The sequence below is a fragment of the Diachasma alloeum genome, unplaced genomic scaffold (genome assembly GCF_001412515.2).
Source record: "Diachasma alloeum isolate Michigan unplaced genomic scaffold, Dall2.0 Dall_scaffold_00176, whole genome shotgun sequence".
NCBI classification, from domain to species: domain Eukaryota; kingdom Metazoa; phylum Arthropoda; class Insecta; order Hymenoptera; family Braconidae; genus Diachasma; species Diachasma alloeum.
Window position 1 is genome coordinate 2,164,179 of NW_021680342.1, and position 17,586 is coordinate 2,181,764.

The 17,586-nt window shown below is 38.3% G+C and overlaps 1 protein-coding gene across 2 annotated transcripts in view; it reads left to right on the top strand.

Annotated features, from left to right (window-relative positions):
• LOC107036707 overlaps positions 1-17,586 on the top strand; it is a 39,322-nt gene that overhangs the window by 17,650 nt on the left and 4,086 nt on the right. Inside the window, exons 2-5 of one of the 2 annotated variants that reach the window (XM_015254844.1) lie at positions 273-635; positions 1,319-1,439; positions 1,768-1,949; positions 4,677-4,775. In XM_015254844.1, coding sequence (XP_015110330.1) covers positions 273-635; positions 1,319-1,439; positions 1,768-1,949; positions 4,677-4,775 — 765 coding nt within the window. The remainder of the gene's footprint in view (positions 1-272; positions 636-1,318; positions 1,440-1,767; positions 1,950-4,676; positions 4,776-17,586) is intronic. The other variant, XM_015254852.1, reaches the window with a different exon arrangement.

Here is a 17,586-nt window from a genome sequence, read left to right on the forward strand (position 1 = left end):
GAGCGAGTCTAAAGAGAGACAAAGGATTTAGCAGAAAAGAGAGTGGTAGGGAGCGAGAGAATGGGGAAAGAACAATTTGCATGCGACCAACTTAATCAACACCTCGTGAACCGTTGGGCAATGACCAGCAGATCCTCCAGTGTGATAAGAGAACAGATTTCGAGCTTTCTTCTTACATTTAAAACAAGGAGATACCAAATTTTTTCGTCGTGTGAAAAATGTCTCAATTTATTTCGCCTGTGTGTAATTATTCTCCCATTTTTGTTTCGCAGAGAGTTCACAGGAGATTGTAATTCAGGAGTTGAAAGTGCCACGTGTCGTTGAGGCTGGTGACAATACTTCTGTGATTCTCGACTGCGTCTATGATTTGCAGAACACATCGACAAACGGTCTGGTTGTCAAATGGTTCGTGAATGATACTACACTTCTGTACCAATGGATTTACGGAATTCCACCGGTAGTCGATGAGCAGGACAATCACATCGAAGTCGGATACAAAGCCACTGATGATCCAACTACCATGTATCGAGCTATGAAAATCAACAATCTCAATATCAATCATACGGGGGATTACAAGTGCAACGTGTTCACTTATTTCGATGACGCGAGCCGGGAAACACCGATGATTGTCTACTGTAAGTGAAGGTTGAATAAAAAATCACGAGTTGAGGATTTTCGGATTTTCGAGAGGAACATTTCTGATACTCTGTTTTTTCATTTCCTTTATTCCAAAATTGAGAGTTCATACCGGAAATGTCAAACAAGTTGTGAATTATTTCGAACACGTACGTAAGTATTCAACATTCTGGCCGATTACCGATCTCATATTTGCGGACATTTTCGATCGTAATTTAAGACCGATCCTTTTAGAGTGTAGATGTCATAAAACGTGGACAAATAATTGAAGTTCAACATTTCATTTTCGGGTTCACTACAATACCTTCCTCCCTTCGGGTTGGGAAGTTAAAAATACTCAACTTTTTCTAGAGATTAAGGACTTGAAACCACAATGGGGGCTATGTTTACCTCGGAATCCAGGATTTTTCTCGTGGAAAGAATTGAAAGACGGATTTCAAATCTCGTAAAAGTTTCGTGAAAGCGCGATGAATCTTTAGAAAACGTGCATCACCCAAGATGTGAAGTAAAAAGAGAGGGAGGACAAAGATGGAGGGAGAGGAAGTGAAATATATAGGAGTGAAATAAAAGTTTTTGAGTGCACACGATACCGATAAATTCATAGAAACATTTTATAGCTTTTGCGTTTTACCATTCATTCGTTTATTCCTTTTCATATCACTCTTATCCTTGTTTTTCTTAGCTGCGGAGGAAACATTTGATTTGAAGTATGAAAAAAACGAGGGAGAGAGTGGAGAAGGAGTTGAAGTGACGTGCAGCGCCGAGGGACTGTATCCTGAGCCGACTCTGGAAATATCCGTCAAGTAAGATTCGTCATATTCACTGATATCATTTTTATTTCTTCTGCAAGAGCGACTGTTTCGCTTCTCCGAATGTATTCGATCTGGATTGCAGAATAACATGGGAATAACCGTAGACAAATAAATAGAAAAATATTGACCATATTCTCCATTTCCATTGAAGATGAGACGTCGGAGAAGAATAAACATTAATTACTTCCATTCCCGTTATATCAACATCTATCGCCAATGTTTATTTTATTTCATCAGTCCTTTTCCATTCGCATGCAGTACCAACGAATCCATCGAGTGATAACAAACATGACGTTTATCGGATATTTTCTTGTTCCAGTGATGTTGTTGTCAACCGAACTGAGGAACTCGATGCAGTACATCGGGATGATGGGAAATACAACATTACAGCTATATTAATTGCAGAGGATGAGGATTTACCGAGTCAAACAGTTGTTAAATGCACCCTGAGTATACCAAAAGCCAATTATACTAATTGGAGATTCATTACATTTTCATCAGGTAAATACGATTTATAACTCATATCTCATTCATTTGAATAGTGAGAATAGCTTCGAAATGTTCGCCGGAAGCAAGGGATTTATAAATAATAGATTTACGCTCTTGATGCTACATTGGTAATTCAACGATCTCTTCAATTCTTCTCATAAGTGAAAACTTAGTTAAAGATGGGTATTCGCATAAAAGCGTCCATTCGTGGGAATAAAATTCCAAAAATTTAATTAACCGGGAGATTTTAACTCGTATTGTCGACTGAAAATGTAATTCTGAATCTTTTCATGAGGATCACTCAGGAATGTGGGAATGTAAGGATGTCATTTTTAATGTCAGAGTTATTTTGCCAAATGTTTTATCTGAATTGCCTGTGTTGAATCTCGGAATCTTTTATCCAGTAACATTGCTAAATTGGTAACTAAGTGATCCATTTATTTCTGCATAAGTAGAAATCCCGTTATAGATGGATGGACGTATAAAAACCTTCATTCCTGGAGATTTCCATTTAGCCAAGTCAAATAACGGGGTGGCGTAACCCGGATTGTCAAACTGGAATTCTGAATCTTGTCACGATGATCATTTTGGGATGCATGTCAGAGGTTTCTTTGGTTCAAGTTATGTCATCGAATACACTGCGAGGTGATTGACCAGGGTCCGGATTGCAAAAATAATCGAAGAATTTTCAGTATAAAGATACAAAGTTAAATATAACGACGTTGAGAGATTTTTGCAGTGTAAATTTAGCAGACCACAGTGCTCGAAATTTTCACTGGAATTTTATATGTCGACTCGTGGGAAATTCTATAAAATGGCTACATTTACTGACAATTCTATGATCTCTTAATTGCTCTGCAAACCAGTTATAGATGGACAGCCGTATAAAAGCGTCCATCCATGGCGATACCATTTAGGAAATTTTATTAACCAGACAGGTGTAGCTGGGATTGTCAATTATAAATTTCATCCTGAATCTTGTTACGATGATTCTTTTTTGATATATGTCCGAGGTATTTTTAGTACAAGTTGGGTCATCGAATATACTGCGGGGTAATCGACCAGGATCCGAAAGCCAGAAATAATCAAAGAAATTTCATTTTACCAATCAATTTCAGTATAAAAGTACCATATAACGAAGTTGGCAGATTTTTGCAGTGTAAAATTACCAGGCCACAGAGCTCGAAATTTTCGTTTGAATTTTCTGTGTCGACTGCCGGGAAATTTTATCAAATGACTACCTGGTAAATCGATGATCTCTTTATTGCTCTGCATTAGTAGAAACCCAGTTATTGATGGACATCCGTATAAAACCGTCCGTCGATAGTGATACCATTTAGGTAATTTGATTGATCGGGCAAGTGTAACTGGGATTGTCAATTGGAAATTTCATCCTCAATTTTGTCATGATCCTTTTCGTATGTATGCCAAAGGTATTTTTAGTGCACGGAGAGAAATATTCAGCAAAAATTACGGAACAATTCACGTAATCCGCAATGGGGAATCGTTTTCCGGAAATTTTTATGGGAATGGAAGAGCAGAAATCTGAAACGTTCAGTGTAGATATTTAAATTCTTGTGAGATGAATCATTTGTAGAATGAGCTTAAGTTTTGAGATTAAAGAAATGTCTTTATATTGAATCACTGAAGTTTTTCTATTGAAAAAAAATGAAATTGATGATCAGTTGGGATGAAAATTAATTGATACACAGACACACACCGATATTGTTCATATTGTTAACGTTTATTTGACATGAATTCACTTAAGTGGACAAGATTTTATACAATCAAATCGTTTTGGAAAGATGAGAAGAGCCTTACGCTTGCTCTATAGTGAATAATCTTTCATAATGAATTATTGATCAAAACATTGTTAAATTGATATTCATTTTTTCTTATAACTGCAAAATTATTCGATGATTTTATGGGAAAGCACTTGAGTATTTCACTGGGTGGAGATGAGTTTTAACGAACTGGTGTTAATGTCGCTCGACGATTTGGGTTTCTCGCTTGGGGGTCAGACGAGTACTGACTGGTTTTCACCCTTGAACGAACTGAGCGCGTCCTTTAGGGCTGTCTTGGATAGGAGAGCCACATTGTTTGGGCATTTCAGGTATTGGATAGAGTCCTCTGGTGGGACGAAGGAAGTATGTGCTGCAATTCGCCTTTTAGTGTGAACCCGGAAATACTTAAATGTCACAATTCTTATAATATTTCAACGTTCAAGGTAACAATTTTCGAGATTTCATTGAACCATTGATTTGATGCCGAAAATGTGGATATGATTGGCTATTTCTCTGGTTGGCGACGTAACATTCAGTGAATTCTCAGGTTCATCACCGAAGAAAGTACGAAATTTCATGCTGCTTAAAATTCTGGAACTGACTTTTCGAGGAAACCTGAAATTTCATGTTCTTTCCCCATAAATCGCATTCAGTGCCACTGTCCTGAAAATTAGTAGTCAACTGTCCATGAAATTTCATTTTTTTTCTAACATTACCGTTCAGACAATTCTATTAAGTAGGAAGGTCGTTACTGTCAGCCGGAAATAGAATTCTAAATCTTGTCATGATGAGCATTTTGGAATGCGCGACAGGAGTATTTGAGCAGGCGCGTAAAAGATGGTGTGCTTAAATCCTTTCATGAGTCATACATGTTATATCGCTTAATGAACCCCCTCCTTTCATGCTTAGTGGTAGTGATACCTGATGGACGTGGTATGTGGTATTTGTTGTGCAGGAACGGCAACCAGTACGCCTAGTGTAACAACCGATCTGCTGAGAAAAATGGACATCCAGGCGATAAACAACTCTGAGAGAAATAGTAACAATGGTGGTGGTAAGGATTAGTCGTTACAATTTTTATCATCTTCCAACACTTTTTATCTCTATCCTTTGCAACCAAACTCATCGCACATCTCCATGTCCACCCATCATTCGTGTGTTCCAGTGGAATTTTATTCTCTCTGTTCTGTCTCTACTTGTTTCCTCAACATGACAAAATTCTCTCCCTTCCTATTATTAGAGAATCTATTGAATTATGGAAATTCATTTGCATCGTGTTATAAAGGGACAAAAAATTCAAAACATGGTATAAAAAAACCTAAAACACAGAAAAGAGTAAGCACCACCATTGCCACAGCACCACTACGCCACCGGGTATTTCCATAAAATTACTATTTGTGCTTTTTCCCTTTGCCGTAAGAAAAACCAACAAAATAAAAATGCAAGCACACCTGACGAAATGTGATGCTCGTTTCCTGGGTTTAAGCCTGTTGTTTGCCATTTCTTTTCCAACTCACCCTGTGGCACATCCATTGCTGTGTAAGGCATGGGCTTGATGCCTGCTGGCTCATTGTTTATTTTCACCAGTGCTTTTTTCGTTGTAGCTGTGCATGCTCACTGTTTTTTTCTCTAATGTCCCAGAATTTCGCGCAAGTTCCATAATCATATAGAGTGAAGGACTATTATCTCACTAATCATTAATCATAAACTAATCATTGGATGAAAGGATGATGCTTCCATTGTTACATTTAGTTGAGTAAATTCTCGTATTTCTGTGGCGCAGAAAGAACAATTTGAAATTTGAAATTTTATTGAATTTTTCGTGAAATTTGAAATTTCATGTCAATGTAATGTCATGAAACTCTACGCTGAGAGAAAAATTTCTTAATATGTAGATTATATGTGGACGTCCACATGAAAACGGACCACTTTGTCGATTTTAGTTTCCGAGATATGTACGTTTTTGTTTCCGCAACTTGCATTTACAACTATCTTGAATTGTTTTTTATGAGGATCATTCTGGGCTCAAAATGTGCGAAATGTTGTAATTATTATCATTATTATCGTTCTCGGGTTACGTGAGTTGAGATGCCTGGGAGCATTAAGCGATTGAAAGAAAATTACTTGTCTCAAGTAAATATGTTTCAGTTTTTAGAAATCTTTTTTCTCAGTGCAGGAACAATTTTCTACTTTTCTAGTCAAGATTCTAAATACAAAGTTGATATTTCTCCTTAGACAGACAATATTGTCACACCCTCTGCAAAAACAAATTTATCAATTTCCCACACCTGTTGTAGACATTTTTCAAACACTAAAAAACGTCTGAATATATTTGTCTGAATTTCAAACATGAATTAACATGTTTAGGCACCTGTTCGTCTGAAATTCAGACAAATTTTCGTATTATTCAGACGTTTTTTAGTGTCTGAAAAATGTCTACAAAAGGCGTGCGAAATTCAGACATTTGTCTTACAATTTTTTGGAGATATCCTATTCAAGTCGACGAAAACTCCTTGAAATGAGTAGATTCTCGACCTAATTCAATCCTACTCGTGTCAAGTCGTGACTCCCAACTGATTGATCAATTTTTTTCGCTGAATTTTTTTCGCTGAGCGAGAACGAGTTCGAAACGAGGTGTCAAGCGATTCCGGTAAATTATCGATGAGCAAACGAAGTTGAGCAAGCGTAAGAACCGCAGTGAACAAGACAGTGTGGTGTTCAGTGTAAAAAAGCGAAGTAAAATAATAAAGAAAAAGTCTCCAACACACGGTGGGTAGAGCCATGAGCCGCTTAGCTGTGGCACGGAAAACACCAAGAGGCTCCCTTCATGCACGGGACTTGAGATTATACGATCGTTCCCCTTTTATTCCACCTCTCGGGATGAAACTCAACTCAACTCACCCCCTCCCCCCCTCTTACTCCACCCGCCCCCCGCCCCGCCGTACGGTACTCCGGAGCTCATGAAACGGGAAGACACAAGGCGCGGGTGGCTGCGCCGCAGTTACAGTATTTCATAGTCAGAAACGACAGTAGACCTGGGCTCTTGACCCGATACCATGGGTAAGAGACCTCATAAGGCCGCAAGAGAGAGTGTCGCCATTTTCAGAGAAAATAACGGGAGATAAAAAGAATTTCAGGCTTGGGGGAGAGTGTTGATGGTGGTACACGAAGCCATCGCCTCAATTTCGTCATTCAAAATGCATTGGGAAAAAAAAAAGCTCAAGTGAGATGGGAGAATGTGCTTGCATATCAGAGATTGCACGAGAAAACATTTTGCGCAGAGTACCGGGCTCCTTTTTAGCATACCGTAAAATATTCGGGAATAAAGTTTCCTATATTGCTCTATACTTAGGAATATACTCTCGTGAGGATGAGGTAAATGCAGTGGAGGAAGAGATTTCAATGTTGGATTCGAGATTTAACGTTATGTATGGGACGGTCTCAACAGCATATCCTCAAACCTATCTATCTTGGGGGAGTTCAAGGGGAAAGACGGAGGGCAATGCGCGCCATCCGTGTCGCTTGTGGAAGTTGTTTCAAGCGAGCCCGGTAATATGTATAAGGCCGTATTAACACATACCCAACTTTGGCTATTTATTAGTCTGGCATGGTAATGCCATCTGATGAGCTTGAAGATTGAGTGTCTCCAGTTTATGAGTACAAGCGTGCACCGTGAGTCTGTAAATAAGTCATCTGGGCTTGAGCATTACGCGCATGAGATAATAAATCAGTCGATGGGATATTAAATGAGTGAGAGGGGGTATATCTGGGGAAATTTTACGGAATCTAATTACCAATTAGTTATTGTGCTGTGGACTGGATAATTTTCGGAAAAAAATGACTTGGATTGTGCTCAATTTATTGATTCCGGATGGAAGCTTTGTAATCGCACAAATTTAAGCTTCCAATTTTTTGTGTTAGGGTGACTGAATATGGTCTAAGAAGACCGAATATGAGATTTTTAGATAGTGTCGGTATCTATGCTGTGGTCTTTTTCCTTCATTTTTTTCTCGACATTCTCTTATGAGGAACCAATCGAATATCATGAAATTTTTCAGTAATAATACCCCAAGAGCTTCAAAATTATCGGGTATTTCCCGATAGCTTTGTGGCAAACAAATGAAGGTGGTAAGTGTTGCAGGTAAAAAATCCTGAGCGCTTGCGCGAGGGATTTTTCTGCACAACTTGGCACGATCGTTTGTTTGCAGGCACACGGAGAGAAATAACAATCAGTAACAATTACGGAACTCACAGTTCACTCATCGATTACGGAATCGATTAGGAAAATTTAAGTATTTATTTATAGAATGCCATGTATAGCCTACTCGGCCTTTTACATCCAGAAAATTTAAGTAACGGTATCTAATTTTTCACAGGCGATTCAGATAAAAATTACGGAACGCTCTGGAAAAGCACACAATACGATTATGAGCTTTTTATACCAAAAAATCTCTATCTCAATCCGTACTGATTCATCGTCTCGACTAAGTTCTGACACCCTGGGTTAAAATCTGGAGAAATATTTGACAAAAGAAAATAATAGGCAAAATTTTGACGAAGAAAAAGAAGAGAATAGTAAAATAATAATTGAAAAAAAGAAAATAAAATCCATTCGGAAGCAAATTGTTAATTTATTAGCAACAATTACCGTACTCATTTATTTAAAAAATGCCTTTCTCCACTTGTTTTGCTTTACTCGTTGCATTTATATTACACACTTTCAGTTGAGAAAATTTCCCTCCTTAGTTATCTGTTGAATAATCTCTTATAATCTTTCGCAAGCCAAATGGCCAATTACACATTGAAAATTCTCAAGAATACTTGTTGTATAATGGTTAGAGAGTAGAAATGTTCAATTTAGTTTATCAGATAATGAGCTTTTACGGCATCACTGAGTACACTTTTATGAAATAAAATGAAGTTGATAAAAGTGGTGGAATGCTTCAATATCGCGGTAATATCGTAATAGTAACCGCGAGTATATGATGGCGGCGGAGGGAGGGGTCAAGGGAAGAGGCGTCGTGAGGGGGATTATTTACAAGTATATGTGAAATGAGGAAACCGTACAGGGAGGGCTTTCGGTGATATCAAGTCAGCGGTTTTGATATCACAGGGGGCACCCAGGGCTTATTAATTTTGACGATACATGAACTAAGATTACAAGAGTGTCTGGGCATTTGTCTTCCTAGTGTTGGAAATGAATTAACAAGCAATTTTCCACCGAGGAAAATGAGCTTGAGAATAGTTGTACAGTAATCAGTATTATATGTATGAGGGCCATTTAGTTTTCTCCGTAATCAAGTCAAGGTTATATATTTAACAAGGAGGGAAAAAAAGACCATAGAACATTCAACGAGGGAGTTGAGCTCTCTCGGGATGGTTACGTATTGTCACTAGAGCGAAAATCATCGTCCTGGAATAAGGCGCTGAAATGTAAGAAGTAATTAAACCGGAACGCGCTGGAGAGTTAATACATTTGAAATTAATTCGAGTACTGTTTAAAACTGCGTAATGCATTTTCCCTTCAGTTCAACTCCCCTCCTTTCGCTCAACCACCGTCTCACTCACATTCTTATTTGCTATCTACCTATCTCCGTTCAACTCCACCATGGGACTTGAAGTTTCTCGGGGATGGCTTGCCCCCCCGAGTAAATTGCCGCGTCGTATTTCTTCCCTCTCCCCCACGAAAACCTCTCATCCCCTCTCTCGTGTCTGTTAAAATTTCTTGTTTTCTTTCGCGATTTCTCTTCCTCAGTGTGTACTTACTCTCAAGCGTTGTTCCATATATATACTGTACTATCAACAAACCATCAAAAATTGTTTTCTCTGCTGTTTGGGTATTTTTTTCCCCTTGATGCACTCTATTTCGAGAGAATAAGGTGGAATTTTGCACGAGACGAGAGAAGACGATATTTTGCGGAATCTCGTCTCGACATCTTTTTCGGAGAATATATATGCTGGTTTCGGTCTCGAAAACAGTGAGATTTCATTATTTATTGTTACCTTTGATCTCATTCGTCCATAAAATATAAACTCATAATATCTCCAAATATTATAATTATTAACATATAGAATTATTCCAAATTATTTTACATGGGAATTTGAACATTTCCAATTCTTACGTAGAATTTGAAACAATTGAAAAATACTGAAGGGTGTTCATTCAAGGTCATATATAGCATAAGCATCTCGTAATTCAACATAATTGTAAAGTTTTGAAATGGACATGGACCACCTGGGAATGACTGGCCTAGAGAAAACGCTCTTTAAAAAAATAAATTCTCCCAAGAAAATGATCCCTTGGAAAAGTCATTTTTCTTCTCACTGTGAACCGTTTTGACAAATTTTACGACACACACAGATATTGGAAAATTCTACAAACCCATTACATGGGCATTTCTCAATGTTTTTTTTTTTTCAAAATTGAATTGAATTATCGACATCACCCTCGTTCTCCAACGAATGTAATTATTCCAATTGTTTTTAATGTCGGCGCACCGCGAGCGATTGAATTCACATCGCGGTGATTGAATGAGATGTTCAAACCCGGAAACCGCGGGTGAATGCATTTCTCTGTATGAATTTTCAGCGGATTGAAAAAAGAAGAAAGAACGACCGATCGACTGACAATGAGAGAATTCAATGACATGATCTCCCTCGGAAGAGCGCAGTAAATTTTCATCCGTTTATTTTTCCTTGTTTTTTTCCTCCTCTTACTCTTCATACCTCCAATTGAAACAGAGTTCACAGTTCAATATTTTCAATTTTGTTTCTTCAACCATTTTCTCCGGCCGAGACTTATTCATGCTCTCGTCGATACCCTCCATCTTTATTCAATATCGTCTCGTCTCATCTCAATTTTACGAGATGCGCTGAGAGTTACGACGATATCGCGCGAAGCTCTGAAATAAAGAAAATACCGACATTAACCGTAGCCTTTCAGAACTCCCGGATGTACACACACTGTGCAGGTGTTACTAGAAAATCCTACAAATAGCACTGTTGGTGCTTCATGCACTGTCACGACTTGTACTTTGTGCTTTACTCACGGTACTCCACGAGCTCCGTGAGTGGAGTTGACTTACCGTCTTGCGAATGGAAGTTATTACGGTAGGAAGGTTATACAAGGTGCAATGTATACGCACTCGGTAGTGTTAAAATTCTGGTGAACAGTCTGACACGTAGCCAAGACAATGAGAAGATTTTGGGTAATGCATGAATTTGATGGAGCTCAAATATTTAAGCTGATACGAAACTCAAATTCTTGCTCTTGACAGAGTGAAACGAGAGCAAAGAAAAATGGAAGAGGGAAAAAGTGGGTATCTACCATGAATAAATGAGAAAATCCAGCATTTGAGGAGCAATTGGAAAGGAAACGTGACTGGAGTAGAATTTAAACTCTTTATATAAAGCCTTTTCATGCGGCGACAATGAGGGACATTTTCTATATCTGCTAAAGCAATTCCATAAAATTTCATCTCATTAACTCTTTTAAATGACGGGCCCTCTTAACTACAGTATTTTATTACACTCAGTTTTGGGTATTTTCACCGGTATCAGTTGGGTGGAGGTAAACTTGGTCACTTTATGCTGTGCACAACTGCTGTCGACTAACTCATTTACTTCGGTGGTTAGCTCATGCGTTCGATGGTGAGGTAACTCTTTCGTATATTTCCTATTTCCACAACTGGGGTCTACACAGCCTACATCCGTGTAGTTTGGATATTTACAACTTCCGTGGCTTTTCGCCATTGGATAAATCTCCCGTGGAATGTTGCCATGGGTTTACCACTGCTCGGTGTATTTATCCCTCCGCCTCCCTCCCCTTCCCGCTCTGAAACCAAAAATCCAATGTGATTTTAACTGAAAAAAGGCCACTGGTGGAACAGATTAAAGGAGAGAATGAGGGGCGAGGGAGAGACTGAGAAAGTACCTGTACAAAGTGGCCAGTGCCGAGGTTCACATGTGAAATATTGATTCCCGCAGGATCAACGTGCCTCAAAGCAATATCCTCGGGCTTTATTAGAGCGCCATTGAGCTACTCCTATGAAAATAATTAATGATCCTGTGTGGAGGACTCATAATCTCAATTCATCGCGGTATATAGTGGTATTCATTAACAATTCAGTTATATCAGTGTATAGAGATGAATTTCTCCGTAATTTATCCATAATAACCCATTACAGTAGATTATGCTGGGGTATGAACAAAAGCATTACAATGAGCTCCATACATTGGTGAAATTCAGTTTGGTAAAGTCCTTGTGGTAATGGTCTGCTTCACTGAATAGCACTATAACAGTTTGGTACGGTTGAAATCGTAATTTACATTTGATATTGATAATGATGAAAATTAAAACGCATGAAGTTGGGGGGGGGGAAATTGGGACTGTCATGATTAAGCATTGGGAAAATTACTACAAATAGGGTAGTTCAAAGTGCGCGAGGCTACAATGAAATGGCCATTTAATGGCTGACCAAGAATAGACAGAGGGGGTTGAAAACGATTATAATTCCTCTACAAAGACTGAAGGAGGCTGCGCCCACTCGCAAACACCACAGGGGAAAAGCTTCGGGGTGAATTTCTTTTTTATCTCTGCTTCTACCTCTTTTTACTGGATGAAATTTCACAAGCTCGCGCAAGGATTTCTCTAGGGTGGTGGAGAGCTCCAGTTCTCGTTTCAGGTACTTAATACTGTAACTCCTCCGCTACATTTCCAGATGAGTAGAATTGAATGTTTCATGCTGCCGCGAATAGAATGTATGAAAATCTTTCTGAATAAATCAACCACTTGGTATCATGAATTGGGTGAAAATGAATTCTTGGTAGTCACTATTAGAACGAGAATTTAAATTTCATGGAGGTCTTAAGATTAATTTCTAGAAGAGCCACATTGAATTCAATTAGGGAGAGAAAAGGGAAATTCAAGATTTACTGATATTTTAATGGATTCTAAATTTTAGAGGAACAGGAGAATGAGAATTTCAATCCAAATATGAATATTCATTATTAAATTACCCTGAATATTTAATTGAAAGCAAGTACGACAATTTTTCACCACCCCATTTTACCCCGCACGCCAAGGAAAAACATGATTTTGCACCAGTTTTCATTTGATTTGAACTTTTTTCTCGCCAAATTTTCATTTGATTCTATAGAATATAACTAGGTATTTTTCTACAATTATCTCATGTAGATCATGAGCAAAAATTGTTTCGTTTGACTCTGTTTTTCGTCTTTGGATATCGTATATAAAAATCATTTGAGTAGTTGAATATTCAAATATTAAATTAAAGGGGTTTAATACTGAAGAATGACGAGGTCATAAAAGAATCATCTACTTAGAACAATGGTTTTTATACGCAAAAACAAAAAAAAATAGTAAACCAGAAATTTTCTCACGATCTATTTGAGGTTCTAAAAAAATATCATTTCGAAAAAAAATTCGAAAAAACAAGTTCAAATCGGACGAAAACCGTGATGTAAGAAGCATTTCAAAGCCAAAAAGAAAAAAGCACGGAGTAAAATGGGTATTTTCATGAAAATTTAAAATTTCTAACAGTGTTCTTCAGGAATAGCACAATAAATCTCGAATTCCAAAATAACGATTTAATTCATCTGTCTCAGTACTGTTGGATGGAAATCGCCTGCATTAATGGTAAGGAAGGAGGAATTAAATTTGAAATCCCGTTCCTAAATTTAGGTATTCTTGCGATAATGAAAACCACAGGCTGGGAAAAGTTCAAGGTCTGATAAGAACTGCTGTGTATGAGAGCAGGTGTCGGTAAACTCCAAAGTCCACTCTATTATTTGTCCATTTTTTCACTCATTCTTTTTCTCTTTCCGAGAAATGAGACGACAGAGTGCTTCTTTATCAGGACCTTCCATCAGAGGAAACTGAGTTAATTCATGTGGAAGTAGTCGAACTATCCGGCCCGAGAGCCGATCAATATTCCAATTTTCTCTCTTCAATAACGAGCATAAAAAATCAGAACAGCTCGTTCTCACTGTCCCATCGCTCTTCATTCAAATTTCCATCAATTCTGCTTTTTTTTAATTTCTCCCGATTCCATCTCCTCTTTTCACACGTTTTTTCATTCAGGAGCATTACAAGCACATCAACAAGAAAAAAATAAGAGTGCGATTCTCTCCGAGTACAGCATGCATTGGGTAGTCGATAACCGCGTTTCAAATTCAATGCCCGCAGGTATCAGACCTGAGCCCTCAATGGATTCCTCTCTGGAATCCCGCAGGAGATCACCCCCATCTATTGTTGATAGGGGGTGGCGATTGTCCAATGTTCTCGTTTCATATCCCACCTACCACTGCGTTCAACAGTCTACGACATTTTCATTCAGAATATTCCTGAAAAAAATTGAATGTGGAAGAGTGAATTCTATGGGTGCCTCTCTAAATCTGCTCCGATATATTATTGACATATTTATCTAAATGTGAAACAGAAACAATACTGCTAGAAAAACACGGAAGTTTCCTGCACAGTTAACTAACAATTTTTAGGAGCGTGACATTTCATTCGATATAGTGGGGAAAAAAATAAAATATCAGGTTTCAGTGAAAATCCAATAAATTTGCAAATTCACGTGAATTTTCAATGCAATTGTGAATATTGAGTGTCAATTTACAGTAAATTTCCAATTACTTGAAAATTCAAAAATATATTGAGCTGAATTTTCTCGATTTCTTTCAATTCTCATAAAATAATGCAGCTGAAACTGAAAGTTTAAATTGATTGTTCCATAAGATGGTGAATTTTTAATTATGAATTTCTTTGCAATTTCAGTAGAACTATAAAAATTTCCAACTGTCAAAGGAGACTGGTTGAAACTTGACAAATAAAAGGTTACGTGGTTAGGAATAAAGTTCTGCATCGTCAACTTCTGTGACCTTTTTGACCAGTTAGTTGATTGTTGTGTTATAAATATTCCCGATAAGGCAACATCTCAACGTCACTCTCAGAATATATACGGGGCTTTGGTCTAGTCTCACGGGTGAAATTTGTATTTCGCTCTCGTATAAAAGCCGCTGTTGCACGTCGACAAGTAGCGTACAGAGGTGGAAAGCGAAAGACTGAACTGAGGTGACAGGAGGAGCATGAGGGAGGGATTTTCCAAAGTTTCGGTCGGTGCGCCGAAAGCTGCACTTTTACCGTGTTACAATAAAACACAAGCTGATCTCACTACCCCAGCTACGGACTGGTTCGATAGTTTCAAGTTCTTGGAGTCGAAGGTCCAGTCAAATGCCATCAGCACCGGGTATTCTCTCCTTTCCAGGGATTCATTCATCAGGTGCTTGTTGTGTTTTCCGTACAACAACAACTGTATCCAAAACAAGTCTTGGGTTAACAACGTTACCCGTCGTCGGGTCTATCATAACTCTGTCGAACATCGAGTCCATTGAAAAACAAATATCACTTAAAAATCAGTAGCGAAGTGGTCAAACGGTTTAAGTCAATTTAGTCTTTAGTTGAGTTTTCCAGAAACATTTCCGAATCTAAGGGAGATAGCGAAATTTTCATAATGACCTTTTTTGTAGAGCGAATTGAATGCTACTAAAAAGGTTATGAGAAAAATTTTGCTATCTCCCTTAGATTTCGAGATAATCATTGAAAACTGGCCAATAGTCAAAATCGACTTAAACCGTTTGACCACTTCGCTACTGAAATGGTAAACCCTACTCTAAAAATGGAAAACGCCGTTGTCCCTTCAAGTACAGGGTAAAATGAGTTGGGTAATCTATTAAATTATGTATTAATTGGTAAAGATGGTGTTGGTGGAGTGATGGTTTAGGTACTGAGACAGACCCGACGATGGACAGAGGTGTGAACCAGAGACTTGTTTTGGACACAGTTACTGTTGTACCGTTTCAAGTTCTCGCAGTCGAAGGCCCAGTCAAAGGCCGTCATCACTGAGTGCTCTCTCATCCCCATCAGGGATTCACTCATCAAGTATTTGCTTTGTTTTCCACCTCATCCACTGTGTGCCAGACATCAACCTAACTCGTATAAAATTATTCACGAGTCCGGGCTTGTCCAGCTGTCGGATATATCACTCACATTGTTTCTGTGTTGTGTGCGAAGGTGAGAAAGTTTTCCACTGTCAATTTGGGGGGATAGTGTGCATGCATAACAGCTTAGTTATTTTTTTAGTTCCTGCACTGTAGTTGTAATCGCAACTTTTGAATTGTTTGGTAAACTCGGAACATTGGGGCAACTCGAATATTCTATTTTTGTATCATTAGACTACTGAATACCAGGACGGAGGGTGAATAAAGGAATGACAAATGGGAGTTGGCACGACACCATCAAGGATTTAGGTCAGTTCTACTCTCACTCATTCCTCTCCAAGCACTCCAGTTTGTTCTCTTCCATTTTTTATCTGGCCATTCGCCTCTTTTTACTTCCGATTGTTCGGCGCATCACCACTGAGTGGCCGATGGATGATTAACTCGGTACAATCGAGAAGCCATACAATTTATGGCGATATTTCATTCTCTCTGAGTTGAAAATTTTTAATGACACCCATTTGGGTTGACAATCACTTACTTTCGATATTCCCTTTGATATCACTGGAGTGCTTTTACGTTGAGAATTTATTGATGAGAAAATTAATCTTCAGGTGGTCAGTGGAACTGGTAGGTGTTCAAGATATTTCAATTATAAAAATATCTCGAAGTCTCGAACGATTCAGAATACGATAGCTAACCAATACTAATCATGACTGGAATTCCCGTGAGTCGCCAGCGATGTGAGGTGAATTTCTCCAAGTGTGAGTTACGGTAAATTTATATAGCCCATAAGATGCGTAAATGAAGATGTCGAAGGGTATTCTCGGCACCACCATAACAGGTGGAGAAGGGAGACCCACTGGGCGGTTATCAGAGCACGTCCGATTCAATGACGCAAGCCACGTGAGGTTAGCGAAGCATAGAGTAAGAGAGAAATTCATTTCCTTGGTAATAGTCGCCTAGGAAATTGGCGTTCGAAGTTTCAGGCAACTTGCTGCCGCGAAAATGAATAGTATATAGACCATCCGGAGATTGTATAACGACTATTTGACTATTTCTAACATTTCTTCTCTCATCGATTCTCATTATCGATTATGACAGACATGAAGTTGAATTTCCTCGTAATACTCCCAGTCGTCCTCATTAAAAAACGAAGTGAATTTTTCTCTTATTTCCAGCGAATGCACGGAAAAAAAGGAAACGGCGAAAGGCCTGAGATCGCGGGATTTTCGCCTGAGATTTACACGAGCGAAGGGCTTCGGCGGGAAAATCCCGTCGTTTTCCCTAAGGAGCGCAAAATATTCCTTTCCCCAACGTTAATTGTTTGAATATTCGATAGGAATTTGAATATACGGTCACAATCGTGAGAATTAGGGGAAAATACCGCACTACGTAAGGCATTAGTCGCTTCGTCGTAGGCAATTTACAGAAGAAACACATGAATTTATTTTGAAATATAATAAATCATAGTTTTCACATAGCCAAGTATGTTTCTTATTTAGTTTCAATCAATCACTGACTGCTACACTGAGGGAAAAAAAGTTTTGTGGGAAGTACGTCCTTACTTGTATCAAGAAAATCATGGCTCGAAAATTGACAAGAAGAAAATATCTCACACTGAGAAAGAAACCTCTCGTCATGAGATTTTGTACTCGTCCAAAAGATCAGAGGTAATTTGTTATTACACAACAAGCAAGCGACTTCTCAAAAATTAATGAATAAATTGATTCAACTGGACTTGGTTTAAGAAATCCCTTTCTCATCGTGAAAAAATTATCTTCATCTTTGGGACGAGTACAAAACCCTTTGACGAAAGTTTTTTCTTTCTCAGTGTGAGATAT